This window comes from Saccopteryx bilineata, chromosome 5 (genome assembly GCF_036850765.1).
Source record: "Saccopteryx bilineata isolate mSacBil1 chromosome 5, mSacBil1_pri_phased_curated, whole genome shotgun sequence".
NCBI lineage: Eukaryota > Metazoa > Chordata > Mammalia > Chiroptera > Emballonuridae > Saccopteryx > Saccopteryx bilineata.
In genome coordinates, this window is record NC_089494.1 from 170,632,182 (window position 1) to 170,648,272 (window position 16,091).

Below are 16,091 nucleotides of genomic sequence, written 5' to 3' on the forward strand. Positions count from 1 at the left end.
GTACAAATTGCCAGTTATAAAATATCATGGCGGAAAAGTAACGAAGTAGCGAATTTGGAGTAAGACCTCTTGGGAGAGGCGCAGGCATGTCATGTTGCCCAAGGACATAGCCAAGCTGGTCCCTAAAACCCATTTGATATCTGAATCTGAATGGAGGAATCTTGGTGTTCAGCAGAGTCAGGGATGGGTCCATTATATGATCCATGAACCAGAACCTCACATCTTGCTGTCCCGGAGGCCACTGCCCAAGAAGACAAAGAAATGAAGCTAATGAGCTAGTTTTCAGCCTCAAGCTTTACACAGCTGTCCTCACTTGATAACATCTTTCTGATAACATGTTGCCTTGTTTCTCACTTTGGTATTTAAAGATGTTTAAAATACACTGTTTTAATGTGCTCATGACTGCTTTGCTTCTTGAGCAGAGCCAACAGCACCACGGCCGAGCCAGAGCAGTTCTCTTTGGCTGCAGCCTCTGCTGAGTGTGATCCCAGAAACCATGGTGAGCTCTGTATCCAGCAGAATACACTTGGCAGATGGAGGAAGCATCTGAGAATAAGACCATGGCTGTTACAGGGATTTGTAAATTATCAAATTTTTTTGTTTTCCTGCCAGGTGATGTTTGTATGGTGATTTATGTTTCAATGTATTGGAAACTTTCCATTTTATTCAAGAAATCTCTTTCATGTTAAAAGCCTTGATTAAAGAGAAAGTTTTTTTAAAATTAATTTAAAAAATAAATAAAATAAAATATCATGGCGATGTAAAGAACAGCATAGAGACTACTGATAATAATATTGCATAATGTCAGATGGGTAGTACTAGACTTATGGGGTTGATTGCTTCTTAAGTTATATAATGTCTAAACACTATGTTGTATACCAGAAACTAATACAATATTGAACATCAACTGTATTTGAAAAACAGAAATAGTATGTTTGCCTGACCTGTGGTGGTGCAGTGGATAAAGCGTCGACCTGGAAATGCTGAGGTCACTGGTTCGAAACCCTGGGCTTGCCTGGTCAAGGCACATATGGGAGTTGATGCTTCCAGCTCCTCCCCCCTTCTTTCTCTCTCCTCTCTCTCCCTGTCTCTCTCTCTCTCTTTCCCTCTCTCTCTCCTCTCTAAAAATGAATAAATAAAATTTAAAAAAATTTTAAAAAAAAGAAATAGTATGTTTACCGAAAAAGAAAAAAATAAAGTTGTTTTTGTTTGCAAATGATTATTTGTGAAGAAAATCTTAGCCCTGACTGGGTAGCTCAGTTGGTTAGCGCATTGTCCCAGTACACCAAGGCTGCAGTTTGGTCCCCAGTCAGGGCACATACAAGAAACAACAAATGAATGTATAAATAAGTGGAACAACAAATCAATGTTTCTCTCTCCCTACCTTCTTCTTTCTCTCTGTAAGACCAACAAATAAAGTTTTTCCTGAGCTGTGGTGGTGCAGTGCATAAAGAGTCTGCCTGGAATGCTGAGGTCACCAGTTCAAAACCGTGGGACTGCCCAGCCAAGGCACATATGAGAAGCAACTACTATGAGTTGATACTTCCTGTTCCTCTCCCCTTCCCCTTCTCTCTCTCTCTCTCTTTCTCTTCCTCTCTGTGTTTCTCAAAGCAATAAAAATAAAATCTTTTTTAAAAAAAGTTTCAAAAACACACACAAAAAATCTTAAAAAAAAAAAGAAAATCTAAAAGAATCAACAACAAAGAGAAACCCTCCTGGAACTAATAAGCAATTATAACAAGGCTGCAGGATACAAGCTTAATATATAAAAGTCAATCAGTTCATTATATACCAGCAATGAGCAAGCGGAATTGAAATTAAAAACACATTACCATTTACATTTTCACCTAAAAATTGAAAACACTGAGGTATAAATCTAACAAAATATGTACCAGAACTGTATGAGGAAAACTACAAAAATCTGACAAAAGATATCAAAGAACTAAAAAATGAAGAGGTATTTCATTTTCATGGAAAGACTCAATATTGTCAAGAAATCAGGTTTTTTTAAAGGAATCAGTTTTTCCCAAATTTATCTATAGATTGAACACAATCCCAATCAATATCCCAGCAACTTATTTTGTATGTGTCAACAAACTTATTGTAAAGTTTACATAAACAGTCAAAAGACCTAGTATAGCCAACTCAGTCAAGTCGGAAGATTGACACTACCCCATTTTAAGGCTGACCAGCATTGCAGTAGTCAAGACAATGTGGTATTGTTGAATAAAAAATAGACAAATATATCAATGGAAAGAATAGAGAACCCAGAAATAGGCCCACATAAATATAATCAACTAATCTTTGACAAAGGAGCAAAAGCAATATGGAGCAAAAACAGTCTTTTTTTAATTTTTATTTTTGTGAAAGAGACAGAGAGACATAAAGAAAGGGGCAGATAGGGACAGAAAGACAAGAAGGGAGAGAAATGAGAAGCATCGATTCTTTCTTGTGGCACCTTAGTTGTTCATTGATTGCTTTCTCATATGTGCCTTGACCAGGAGGCTCCAGCAGAGCGAGTGACCCCTTGCTTTAGCCAGTGTCCTTGTGCTCAAGCTGGTGAGCTTTTGCTCAAACCAGATGAGCCCGCGCTCAAGCTGGTGACCTCGGGGTTTTGAACCTGGGTTCCTCTGTGTCCCAGCCTGATGCTCTATCCACTGCGCCACCACCTGGGCAGGCCAAAAACAGTCTTTTCAACAAGTGCTGTTGGAAGAATTGTACCTCCACATGCAAAAAAATAAATCTAGACTCAGACCTTACACACTTCACAAAAGTTAACTCAAAATAAATCATAGCCTTAAATGTAAAATATAAAACTATAAAACTCCTAGAAGATAACATAGGAGAAGACCTAGATGACTTTTTAGATATAATAGCAAAGGCACAAGCCACTAAAATAATAATTGAAAAGCTAGACTTCATTACAATTAAAAACCTGTGCTCTGAAAGACAATGTGAAGAGAAGACAAGCCACACACTGCGAGAACATATTTACAAAAGAGAGATCTGATAATGAATTGTTATCCAAACTACACAAAGAACTCTTAAACCAACAATAAGATAATGGACAATCTATTTAAAAAATGGGCCGAGGACTTGAACAGACACCTCATGATAGATACACAGATGGCAAGTAAGCATTTGAAATCATGTCAATAGGCAACTGCAAATTAAAGCAACAATGAAATAGGACTGCACTACTTATTAGAATGGCCAACATCCAAAATACTGGCCACACTAAATGCTGATGAAAATGTGGAGCAACATAATTCTCATTTGCTGTTTAGGGGAATGTAAAATGGTACAGTCATTTCAGAAGAGAGTGTTTCAATTTCTCCCAAAAGTAAACAGTCTTACCATATGCATATGATGCAGCAATCATGCGCCTTGGTATTTACCCAAATGAACAAAAAACTTATGCCTACACAAAAACCTACACAGAGATGCTTATTGCCACTTTATTCATAATTATCAAAACTTGGAAACATCCAAGATGTCCTTCAGTAGGTGAATGGATAAACAAACTGATACATTCGGACAATGGACTATTATTATTCAACACTAAATAGACATAAACTTTCAAACCATGAAAATACACAGAGAAAACTTATGCATAGTACCATTTGGGAAGGCCAGTCTAAAAAGGCTACATATTGTATGGTTCCAACTGAATAACATTCTGAAAAGGGCAAAACTATGGAGACAGTAGAAAGATAAATGGTTGCCATGGGTTAGGGGGGAGGAAAGGATGAATAGGCAGAGCACAGGGGAGTTTTTGGGCAGTGAAACTACTCTGTATGATACTACAATAGTGGATATATGTCATTACACATTTGTCAAAATCCATTAAATGTACAACCTCAAAAGTGAGGTTGTACATATTATCAACTATGGCAGGGGTCAGGAACCTTTTTGGCTGAGAGAGCCATGAACACCACATATTTTAAAATGTAATTCCATGAGAACCATACAGCTACCCGTGTATGTTACGCATTATCCAGTAAAAATTTGGTGTTGTCCCGGAGGACAGCTGTGACAGGCTCTAGCCACCCGCAACCATGAACATAAGCGGTAGGAAATGAGTGGATTGTAATACATGAGAATGTTTTATATTTTTAACGCTATTATTTTTTTATTAAAGACTTGTCTGCGAGGCAGATGCAGCCATCAAAAGAGCCACATCTGGCTCGCAAGCCATAGGTTCCCGACCCCTGAACTATGGAATGTGGGTGATGATGAGTCAAGGTAGGTTCATGGACTGTAACAAATGTAGCACTGTGGTGCTTGATAGTAGGGAAGGTGTGGGGAAGTGGGCACAGTGTATGTGAAAACTCTATACTATCTGCTCAATCTTGCTATGAACCTAAAACTGCTCTAAAAAATAAAGTCTCTTTTTTAAATAGAATTAAGAGCTGTACAACAATAGATACTTTATTTCATAATTTTCAGGCCTACATCTTAACCCAATAATGTCAGATTAAGCATTCAAGTTCCTACAGTGGAAGTCTTAAAAGTATAAAAAAGTGTATGAGACTAAAAGTTCTGCTAGGCAACATATACTGATCATCTATACCCCTGCTAGAAAAGTTTAAACATGGTTCTCCAAAGCCTTCTTGTCATTTAATTATTTTAAAAGATTCATAAAGTAAGCTTGCTCCCTGTAAAAGTGCCATGGCCTAAGGGAAATGTTAAAATAATTTTTATAGCTGTGTTTCTTACCTTTCTTGGGGCACTTTACATGATATGTTATTTTATTAATGACAAGTTTAAAATCATTCATTAGCAAAATTCCCATCAAGGTTGAATTTGCAATCTCACTGCCATCTGAAAGAGAAAACATAATGCAAAAATGTGTCCTTTTAGAATAGTAAGGATCTTTCCCCAACATCTAAAGAAATACTAACCCAGGTCTTTACAATACTGTAGCAGACATCTGCCTTCTCGGGGGCTACCTATACCCAACACTGTTCCCACGGGAGGAATCCTTCCTTGTTGCTCTCCTGTCCATTCCACTGGACCAAGCAGGGCAGGCAGGTGCTTCCTCTCCCACCCTGTCAGCTGGGCTGGGATCCAGACCCATGTCCCTGGTGATACTGTATCTGCAGAAGACAGTCATGCAGATTCAGGGGAGGCGGGGACTGTTCACAGCAAGGCCAGAGCAGTTGAAGTGGCAGTTTGTGGGGAAAACAGCTGTGTTAGGCTTGCTCGCTGGTTTACTGGCTACAAGCACTGTGCATAATTAGTGTGTGTGTCTCTATGAAAAGCTATAGGTGCCTTCCCTCGGGGGCTATTCTCCCAGATCACTCTCCTGCCCCTGTGAGGTGCAGTTCCCTGATTCCCTCAGCCGCCACCACCACTGTGAGGGGCGGTTTTCCTGATCCTTTGCCCTCCACTGCGAAAAGCAGGTTTTCATTTGTTTATTCGCTCACCCATCTCTGTGAACCTAAAATAAAACAGGTATGGCCCTAGGCTTTCCAGCTCCGCAGTTCCTGTACCATCTCCCCAAATCCAGCGCAAACCTGCCTGGCCTCAACCACCAGCACTACAGAGCTGTGAGGTGGCAGAGCTCATGAGGCTGTCCCTGAGCTAACCTGGTCTCCGCTATGGCCTCCCTTCATTGCTGCCCTTTTCCGAGCTTGGCTTTCTGGCAATCCTAATCTCAGAATCCGCTGATGCATTCACCAGTCCGTTTCTGCTGCTACAGCCAAACCCAACTGCATGTGCAGGCACATAGGTAAGTACCACTTTAAAAAGCCTGCCTTCCTCTTATTTTTAATTACTACAGGGTGACTGATCTGTGTTAGTTAAAACTTGGTAGGCAAACAGTCCCACAAACCACCACACACAAGGCTCCCTCCCTTCCCAGCCTGGGAAAGATGAAAAGAGGCAAAACTGCATAAGGTGGGGGTGGCAGGGGTAGTAATAAACATAATTAAACCAGAGAGGTAAACCTGCATTTCTGTGGTTTGGTTTGTGGAGGTGGAGAGAGGTAGGAGAGAGTCTAACAGTAACTACAAACATCCTAGAAACATTTCAGGAAAAATAGTCTCTTGAAAAATTTAACCCTCAGTGTGCTTTGCATAGCATAGCTTCTCATATAGCATAGTTTGTGTTACCATGCTCTTGAACTAAACTTAATGTAACCCAGGCTGAAGAATGCAAACTCATTGAACAGTAAGGAAAAAGCTGGTGCTGTGCAGGAGTTTCTCTTTCTATCACTACTCCTTCAGAACAGTGCACTTACAATTATGTGATATAAAGTCCAGGATGAGCATTTTCTTCTGGCCTTGCATTTGCTTGGCTACATCCACTGGAGCTATTCAGCTAGTAATGTGTGTGATAGCAGTAACACTGCTAGTAAAATCAGGAAGACCTCAGTTGCTGGCCTCCCGTCTGGTTCTCTGAAGTTCTTTTGTTCCAGTGGCAGCAAGTCAAGTCTGCACCTGAGTCTGTTCCTAGAATTTGGCTGGCTGGGTTCCTGCTCATCAGGTGGGGTGAGATCACTTTCTGAAGGACTGCCAAATCAGTCAACGCACACCATGGGCAAAACTGTGACAAGCTAAGAACACTCTTCTCATGCCCAAATTAAATGCAGGCAAATCTTTAAAAAGATAACCAATATGCCAATTGTTTTATCTAACTTTGCAAATTTAATTTTTTAAAATTTCATTTAAAAATCTATACTTAAATGATGTCAAACCAACTTCTTAAAATAGTACTATAAAAAATCACCTTCATATGATATCTCAGTTGAAGTATGGCATTTTCCCTTTATACTAATATAGGAACAGCTAAAGACGGGACACGGACACGTTGATGAAGCTAATGATGTATTGAAATTTTTCACCTATTCCTGAGCAAGTATTGATTTAAACCCCAATAAAGTGTTTTCAATCAGCCCAAAAGCCCCCTTTCTCTAAGATTTCTAGTCTTTTTCTTTGCGCTTTATGTTTCAAAGCTACTCAAGTTATTTTTAAAAATAAGCAGGGTAATAGAAAAGAGAAATAAATTCATAATTATAAAAAAAATAAATAAGCAGGGTAGTCACTGATCATTGCTTTAATTAAGCTCGCTGATTTCATTTCTTTAACAAGCACTTCTTGAGTGCGCACTAGCTAGCAGGCAGGTACTGGGCCCAGGGCTGCATCTGCCTGTGTAGGGAGGGAGGCCCTGGCCCTGTGGGGAAGGCCCATGTGTGTTCAGTGCTCCTGTTACTGGGGGAATGTCTGTCTGGCTCAGGGATGGAGTATTAGGCCATTGTAGCCATTAGACTAAAACTCGATTCTCTGATTCTGGTTTCACCAGGAAAAAAGCTCCCCTTCCAGTTAAACTCAAGGTCCTCGCAATACCCTACAGCAGGGGTCCCCAAACTACGGCCTAGCCCGTGGGCCACATGTGGCCCCCTGAGGCCATTTATCCAACCCCCACCGCACTTCCGGAAGGGGCACCTCTTTCATTGGTGGTCAGTGAGAGGAGCACATTGACCATCTCATTAGCCAGAAGCAGGCCCGTAGGTCCCATTGAAATACTGGTCAGTTTGTTGATACTTGTTCTTTATTTTAAATATTGTATTTGTTCCCGTCTTGTTTTTTTACTTTAAAATAAGACATGTGCAGTGTGCCTAGGGATTTGTTCATAGTTTTTTTTATAGTCCGGCCCTCCAACGGTCTGAGGGACAGTGAACTGGCCCCCTGTGTAAAAAGTTTGGGGACCCCTGCCCTACAGCAAGGCTCTCCCACCCTGCCCTCCTTTCCTCCCTCCTCTGCAGCCACAGAGGAACTGGCTCCCACCTCAGGGCCTCTGCCTGGAGAGCACTTCTCCCATCCACAGAGCTCTCTCAGCTCTTGCAGGTCCTCTTCGAACGGAACCTTAGCAAGCTTCCCCACAACACACCCGCTCCCCGCCACCCCACTCTGCTTTATTTTTCTGCACAACACTTACTATCTAATATTTTATATATTTTCTTTCTTGACCTCATTTCTTTCTCAATTTAAAATGTAAGCCCCACAAGAGCAGTTTGTCTTTTGCTCTACCTCTGGCATCTAGAGCAGTGTCTGGTATGTTAGCTGTTCAATAACTATTTGTTGAGTAAATAAATTCTTTAATTTCCATTCTTCCAATCTCTATATCTATCATTCATTAATTCTGAACTTGGATAGGGAAAAAGAATGTTTATTTCCTTTTCAAAACTGCAACAGCATTCGACTTTTAAATAAGCTGATTCTAATCATGTTAATACATTAAAATAACAATGCAAATCTATTCGTTTATCTATATGGGTAGCAAGGTCTAAGGCCATGTCAGACTACAAGAACATAAAAGCTGTATTTTAAATTTAAAATGTCTAAATGATTTACCCACTTCTAGTATTAAAAAATATGTATATTTTGCCTGGGGACCAACTGTCAAAAAACAGACTAGACTGAAATTGCTTTATAACAAAGATAAATGAACTATTTGTGTATTTTAATTGTTCCCTGGATATTTTAATTATTTAACCTACATTTTGCTTTTTAATTACTCAAATTTTGCTGAAAATTACACACTAATGACTGTGTCATTAAATATTTCTCAGGGCTAAGTATATAAAATAAGTAACTAAAACTTGCATAAAATTTATTCCATTAATTTTATTCAATAATTTTTAATATTACTGATTATAAAAATGAAGGTCTCAGTGAAGACCAACCATTTATTTTATAAGGAGTTAAAGAATCAGCTTCTTTCGTAAAGAAGCAAAACAAAGATTCAGAAAAAAAGTAAAAGATAAAATTGAAAAATAATATATATAGATATATATACCTGCTGTGAAAATGGCTGCCTTCTTGACACCTCTGTCTTCATTTTGTAGGTCCTGAAGAAATGAACCAACTGTTGATAACATCGGCTTGACTACAAATTGACAGCGCTCTTTTCTGGATGGTAAAGTAAGTGTTATCAAAGGGAGGCCGTGTCTATAATTAATTGTTATTTCTGTTGGGGGAAAAAAGACAAAATAGAAAAAGATAAGAAGTTTACTTTTTATAAAAATAACTTTAAAATACAAACATTCTAAAAGGAATGCTTAAACATGTACTTCATAAGCCTCTGAATTCCTGTGAGCATTTGCATGGTTCCTACAGTGCTTGTATCATCCTAGAGTTTACAGATTTCCCTACCATTTCATCATAGCACATATCACACTTTATTATTATCATCATCTTAGAGTCTTCCTAGGTAAAGTGTAAAGATTTTTGAGGGCAGAAACTGCTTCTCATTCATCTATAATGGTTCTGATGGCTGGAGTGGGAGTTTGCTGAAAGACATCAACGATATCAGGGGAACAGAAAAGACAGGAAGTGAACGGAGCCAGGTGTAGGAGGGCATGGGGTGCTACGAAAGCTTACCATCAGGTGGCACCACTGTACTGTAAAGAGGTGACTGACAGGATTTCAGATTTCCACACAGCTTCACACACAAAACCTGTAGGAAAGACTTTCTTTTAGAAAAAGTGGAAAAGTTGAAATAAGTATCTTTACCAGAAGACTCCTTTTAACCTGATATGGCAAGCATAATGGAAAGCCCAGCTTCCCACACATCCCGGCACGCCCCTGGAGCTCTGAACCCTGCCCGGCTACCCGCTCCCTGCGCCATAGCAAGGGGCAGCAGTGACACCGGGACAAGGTTCTCACATGGGGTGTGAGAGCTCCTGAAAATTCTGTGAGAATTTTCAAATTTGGTTCTTCTATTTAGGAAAGCATCTAAAATAAATAGTTACAAGTATATTCTAGGTATTTGCTTCTCAAAGTATGGCCCCTGCGCCAGAAGCATCAGCAGGCCCTAGGCTAGCTGATTAGAAATGAAGATCAAAGATCAGCCCAGATCTGGCCAGATAGCTCATTTGGTTTATTGGTTGGCAAACTCAGTCAACAGAGCCAAATATCAACAGTACAATAATTGAAATTTCTTTTGAGAGCAAAATGTTTTAAACTTAAACTATATAGGTAGGTACATTGTTATTAACTTAATTAGGGTACTCCTAAGCTGGCCTTTGCTAAACACTCAAGGGGCCAAAGAGCCACATGTGGCTTGCGAGCCACGGTTTGCCAAGGGGTTAGACCAGGAGTCCCCAAACTACGACCCCGCGGGCCGCATGTGGCCCCCTGAGACCATTTATCCGGCCCCCGCTGCACTTCCAGAAGGGGCACCTCTTTCATTGGTGGTCAGTAAGAGGAGCACATTGACCGTCTCATTAGCCAAAAGCAGGCCCATAGTTCTCATTGAAATACTGGTCAGTTTGTTGATTTAAATTTACTTGTTGTTTATTTTAAATATTATATTTGTTCCCATTTTGTTTTTTTACTTTAAAATAAGACATGTGCAGTGTGCATGGGGATTTGTTCATAGTTTTTTTATAGTCCGGCCCTCCAACGGTCTGAGGGACAGTGAACTGGCCCCCTGTGTAAAAAGTTTGGGGACCCCTGGGTTAGACCATCATCCTAAAGCATAGAAGTTGCTGGTTCAACCCCCAGTTAGGGCACGTAGAGGAACAGATTGATGTTCCCGACTCTTTGTCCCTTTTTCTCTTGCAAAAACAAAGAAAAAGAAAAAAGAAAGGACAAGATCAGCCCAGCCTGACCGAATTAGAATCTGCATTTTCACAAGATCCCCAGGTGATACTCATGTACATTAGACTCCGATAAACACTGCTCTAGGTAGGTCATCTGTACTGTCCAACCGGTAGTCACTAGTCACATGTGGCCTTTTAATTTTATCAAAATCAAATAACACTAAGAATTCATTTCCTCAGCCACCTCTGCCACTTTACAAGAGCTCCACAGCACTTTGGACACATTGGTACCGTGCTGGACAGCACAGGAGACTAATTCCATCATCACAGAAAGGTCTGCTAGAGAGTTTTCTGGTCTCTCAGGGTTTTTATCTTCTTATTCCTGCTTCCCATGAAAAAGTTCATTCTATTCTTTCTTCTTTTCTGCCATTTTAGAAACTACAAATTGAGTGGTTTCATTTACATGTTTAAAATATACACAATTATATTTTTTCTAAAAAAGTCTCAGGTTTTATATTGTTTACCCTCCTCCTGAACATAACGAGAATCTTCACATGTTCTAGGAATCCACTGCTGCACGGTACAGCATCAGAATAGCTACCTTACCGTGGAACATGTTTTTAGGGTTAGCACTGGTGTTTGTGTTTACACTTATATGGGTGCTTAACAAAGGCCAGATGACATCACGGTGCAGTATAAAAACAGCACTGCGGTGGTAGGAAGAAGGCACTGAGGAACCAGTTCATAAGCATCTGGAACTCAAAATAACTGATGCCAAAAAAATTAGAACCATGGTCACACATGGTTCATATTAATTCAGGTTTTCTTTTTTTTTCTTTGAGAGAGAGAGAGAGACAGACAGACAGACAGACAGGAAGTGAGAGAGATGAAAAGCATCCACTCATAGTTATGGCACTTTAGTTCTTTATTTACTGCTTCTCATATGTGCTTTGACTGGGGGCTCCAGACGAGCCAGTGACCCTTTGCTCAAGCCAGCAACCTTAGGCTCAAGCCAACTTTAGTCAGGCTCTGGTAAGCCTCAGTAAGCCCCATCACTGGGCATGTCATCCAAGAGTCTAGTTTTAGCAAGAATCCTGTCAAGTTGGTTTAGCCAGAATCTCCTACCCTCAATATCTGATCAAATTTTTCATCCTCCACCATTCCCCAAGTATTACATTTACGTGATCAATCTAGTCTGCCTTTAGCAAGAATCCTTATAGGTCAGTTTAGCAAAGACTTACCTTAACTACCCTCTTAGTAACTTTCTATCCACCAAACCCCACTCAGTTCATCAGATATAAATCCCCACTTTTCTTGTATTTGAAGTTGAGCCCAATCTCTCTTCCATTGTAAAACCCCACTGTTGTGGATCCCCTGAAAAAAAGTCTACCTTCTCGTTCTTCAACAAGTGTCATAAACAACTTTTTCTTTAACAATGGCTTGATGTATCCTTTCAGACGTTTTCCTATTACCACCTTTACATATAAGTTAAATTCTATGTTAGACTCTGTATAATGGTAAAGATAGTTTGAGTCAGATTCCTAATATCCATAATTGTGGTATTCAGTTAAACAGACATGAGCAGAGCAAGAACTATATATAGTTCCAGGCATATCAGGTCACCAGGGAGGAAAGCCCTAGGTACCTAGCAAAAGGCAAAATTGAGAAAACAAGGACCTGGAGCCTAAGATAACCTTTCTTCCACTAGCATATTGCTGGTCATGTGGGTTAGACCCCCTTAGCAGGGGAGTGAAGAACTAGGGGGCCAGATAATACACATAAGCATTAACCCCTACAGCTAACTCCTAGACTTCAGTTGTGTCTTTAGCTCCAGGCCTAGAAAAGCAGCAAAATGATTACTTTCATATGAAACTAACCTTGTAAAAATAAAATAGTTAAAACAGTGAGTAATGATGGGAGAACTGAAGAGTTAAAATTTTTAGCTTCAGTAGTAGTAGCTTTTAGTTATCAATAGGCTTAATGGTTAATGCAAATAAAGTTTTGTTCCAGAAACTGAGATACCTGAACAGGTTTACAGACTTCATGATGGCTATAAGAAACCCACCCTTGAGCTCCAGGGGTCTGCCACCCAAGCCTGTATGCTCCAGAGACAGAACACCTCAGCTCACTATAAAGCAAATAAATTACTGACAATGCTAGAAAAATCTCTGGAATACAACTTTTATCTAATTACCTTTCCCTTGAATTCCAATACCCCTTGCCTATCCTTTTCTTCTCCTTATAAAAAGATTGGCTAGAGATCAGAGGTTAAGACAGCTTTTTAGGGTACACAATCCTGTGTTCTCAGACCATGGGCCATCTGAATAAAGTGCCCATACCTATAAAGATTCAATCCTTGTCTCCACTTATTTGGCTGAGTGGTGGCAGACAGTATAAAAACCAATTATTTCTGGCTTCATAATGATAATTCCTCATCATAAAGTACTGATCTCTTTACTTAGAAAATTCCATTGATTTCAGAGAAAGAGAGAGAGAGAGGAAGGCAGAGAAAAGGAGGGAGAAAGGGACACAGAGAGAGAAATATTAACTCATTGTTCCATTTACTTCCATTTAGTTGTGCACTCATGGGTTGCTTTTCATAGGGGCCCCGACTGGGGATCAAAGCCATGACCTTGGTGTGCCAGGATGATACTTTATCCATTGAGCCACACAGCCAGGGCCTAAATACTTATCATGTAATGTACACATGAAGTTTCTGGTCTACTATTAAGGAAGTCATCTTAAGATGTACCCTCTTGACAACCAGGAAGTGCTAAAAGAAGGCAGAGTGGCCAGAGAAAATTATCAGGGTTTTCTCAAGTTTGTGTGACTAACAATCACCTGGGGGGCTTGCTTAAAACAGATTCCTGGACTTCACCCCCAGAGATTTGTGATCTTACAGGTCTGAGGTAGGGCTTTGAGAATTTGCATTTTTAATAAACCTCCAGGTTATACTGAAGTTGCAGTTGTGAAGACCACATTACAAGTAGCTGATCCTCGATTGTTTCAATGTACTTAAATTTCTTCATAAAATCACTTTTTTTTTTTTTTAAGTGAGAAGAAGGGAGGCAGAGACAGACTTCCACATGTGCCCCAACCAGGATCTACCCGGCATGCCCACCAGGGGGCAATGCTCTGCCCATCTGGGGCCCTTGCTCCATCACAACTGGAGTCATTTTAGTGCCGGAAGTGAGGCTATGGAGCCATGCGCAGCAGCCAAGGCCAGCTCACTCTAATCTAGCCATGGCTGCAGGAGGGAAGAGAAAGAGAGAGAGAGAGAAGGGGAAGGGGCGGGGTGGAGAAGCAGATGGGTGTTCCTCCTGTAAGCCTTGTCTGGGAATAGAGCCCAGGACATCCACTCACCGGGCCAATGCTCCACCACTGAGCCAACCGGCCATAGCCTAAATTTTTAATTCCAAATTTTAATGCTGGGTTAAGGGTTATACCTTCAAATGATACTCAATATCAGGCTAAAAAGATCACTATCTTTCCTAAATGCAATTCTAATCATTTCACAGCCCTGCTTAAAACCCTTTAGCCTTATATGAGAAAAAGAACAAAGATCCTAGATTTGAAAAGAAGGGGATTCTAAATTTAATTCAGCCACATAACAGCTGAGAGATCCCAGATAAATCATAGGAGGAACAACTCAATGCTCCAGTTTTCTCAGGGTTAGGTAGGGATAATGAAATGTATCTTGTAGAGGTGATGAAAATAGTAAAACAAAGCATTAAACAAACATATGCCTGTGGGCTAACTCACCTCCATAGCCTCATCACTTACTATTCCCTGCAGTAGGAACTTGGGCCCCAGGCAAAGGAGCTTCCTGTCATTAAAGTGACTTCCTTATCTACTTCTGCCTAACAAATTCTGTCCTTCCCTCAAGGTCCAACTCAAATGCCATTTCCTCTTCCTGCTGGTCATGAAGGTCTAGTGCAGTGGTCGGCAAACTCATTAGTCAACAGAGCCAAATATCAACAGTACAACGATTGAAATTTCTTTTGAGAACCAAATTTTTTAAACTTCAACTATATAGGTAGGTACATTTCCTTATCGAGGTAGCACCCGCACGTGGTATTTTGTGGAAGAGCCACACTCAAGGGGCCAAAGAGCCGCATGTGGCTCATGAGTCGTGGTTTGCCGACCCTTGGTCCAGTGGGAAGAGCACAGGCTTTGCAGTCAGAACCAAGTTGGAATCCCAGTGAGAGGGGAGAAACCAGAAGAATGCAGGAGAAGGGGCCTGTAGAAATTGTGATAAGGTGCCAAGGAACTGTAAAACTTAGCATTAGCAACGCCATTTTAAAAAGGAAAAGTCAGGCCGCTTACCCCCTCCTTTCTGTGGAGAAAGGAAAAAGAAGAATGCAGGAGGAAGGGCTCACAAGGGAAACTGGGTCATCTAGTCATAGTTAAACTAATTCCTAGAATTCTCTGAAAAGCTGCCTGGGGGCCACTTGCCACACAGCAAAGAAGATAGAACTTACCTGAAAACCTTAGAAAACAATGTTTATATACCTTAATCAAGAATTCCTATACTCGGGCTCACCCTAAAGTCATGAGAGTAACATATACCTCTAGACAAGGGGATCACGAGCCCCTCTGTTGGGCAGATAAAATGTATTATGCTCACTTTGTTAAAGAGGCCATTGCCCAGGTGATATTAATGTGTGTTGGGGTGGGCTAAAGGCAGGGAGAATCCTTGTAGCCTGGGGCTTGGTTTTGGGATTAAGCCTTTCCTACCCTTTTTGATGTAGGGCGGTACAATCCAATCATGCCTCAGAGAAGTGACTTTGTATTAGAGACTCCCCTGTTTTGTATATTGGATTAAGAGTTTGGATTGCTACACTATAAAATGGGGACGAAGTGGGAGCTTGGGCTCTTGGTTCCTGAGATTAGAAGAGAGAGCAGAGGAGAGCAGAGAAAGGCCACGTGGAGGAGGCCAGGAGAAGCAGCCAAGATGGCGGAGTGCTGAGTGAGATGCCAGTTTGTGTAGAGTTTGTATCTGGGATAAGGAAAGGAGATGGGGAACAGAGGTAAATAAGTCTGGTGAGCTAGAAACCTTTGATTCTAGGAAACTCGGATAAGTCAGTAGCTTTGTGAGCACTGAATGTGACTGGGTTTTGGAGCCCAGTGTGTATTTTTACTTGCCCGCCGGGTGCAAAGCTAGAATTAAAGACTATGGCCCACCAGTTTTTGGCTCCGCTGTTTCTTTGCCGACTGTCGGAATCCAATGCGAACCTGCATAGGACTGGCAGCTCTGATGGTGGCTCTGGCCGTGGCTCCTGGCTTTACACCCTCCATATGCACCCCAACTGGTATGTGATTTTGTCTATAAAATCAGCCTCAGAACTGTATGGGGTGCTACATGATTTGGCATTGTGCCCCATGTAGCTAGCCGGCCAATTAATAAACTCCTCAAAAATTCATCTGGACTTGGTGTCTTTGTAGAACTCGCAAGTCACTTTACAACAGAACGACTGGCTCAGCCAGTTAAAGATCATCCACATGCTATAGATCTCTAACTGACCTCCTGGAGACTCTTACA

At 40.9% G+C, this 16,091-nt stretch overlaps 1 protein-coding gene across 1 annotated transcript in view; it reads right to left on the reverse strand.

Annotated features, from left to right (window-relative positions):
* MCUB (mitochondrial calcium uniporter dominant negative subunit beta) overlaps window positions 1-16,091 on the reverse strand; it is a 112,954-nt gene that overhangs the window by 25,655 nt on the left and 71,208 nt on the right. The window contains exons 2-4 of the mRNA XM_066280968.1: window positions 9,387-9,462; window positions 8,803-8,973; window positions 4,720-4,824 (exon numbers count right to left, since the gene is read on the reverse strand). Of these exons, the coding sequence (XP_066137065.1) occupies window positions 4,720-4,824; window positions 8,803-8,973; window positions 9,387-9,462 (352 nt within the window). The remainder of the gene's footprint in view (window positions 1-4,719; window positions 4,825-8,802; window positions 8,974-9,386; window positions 9,463-16,091) is intronic.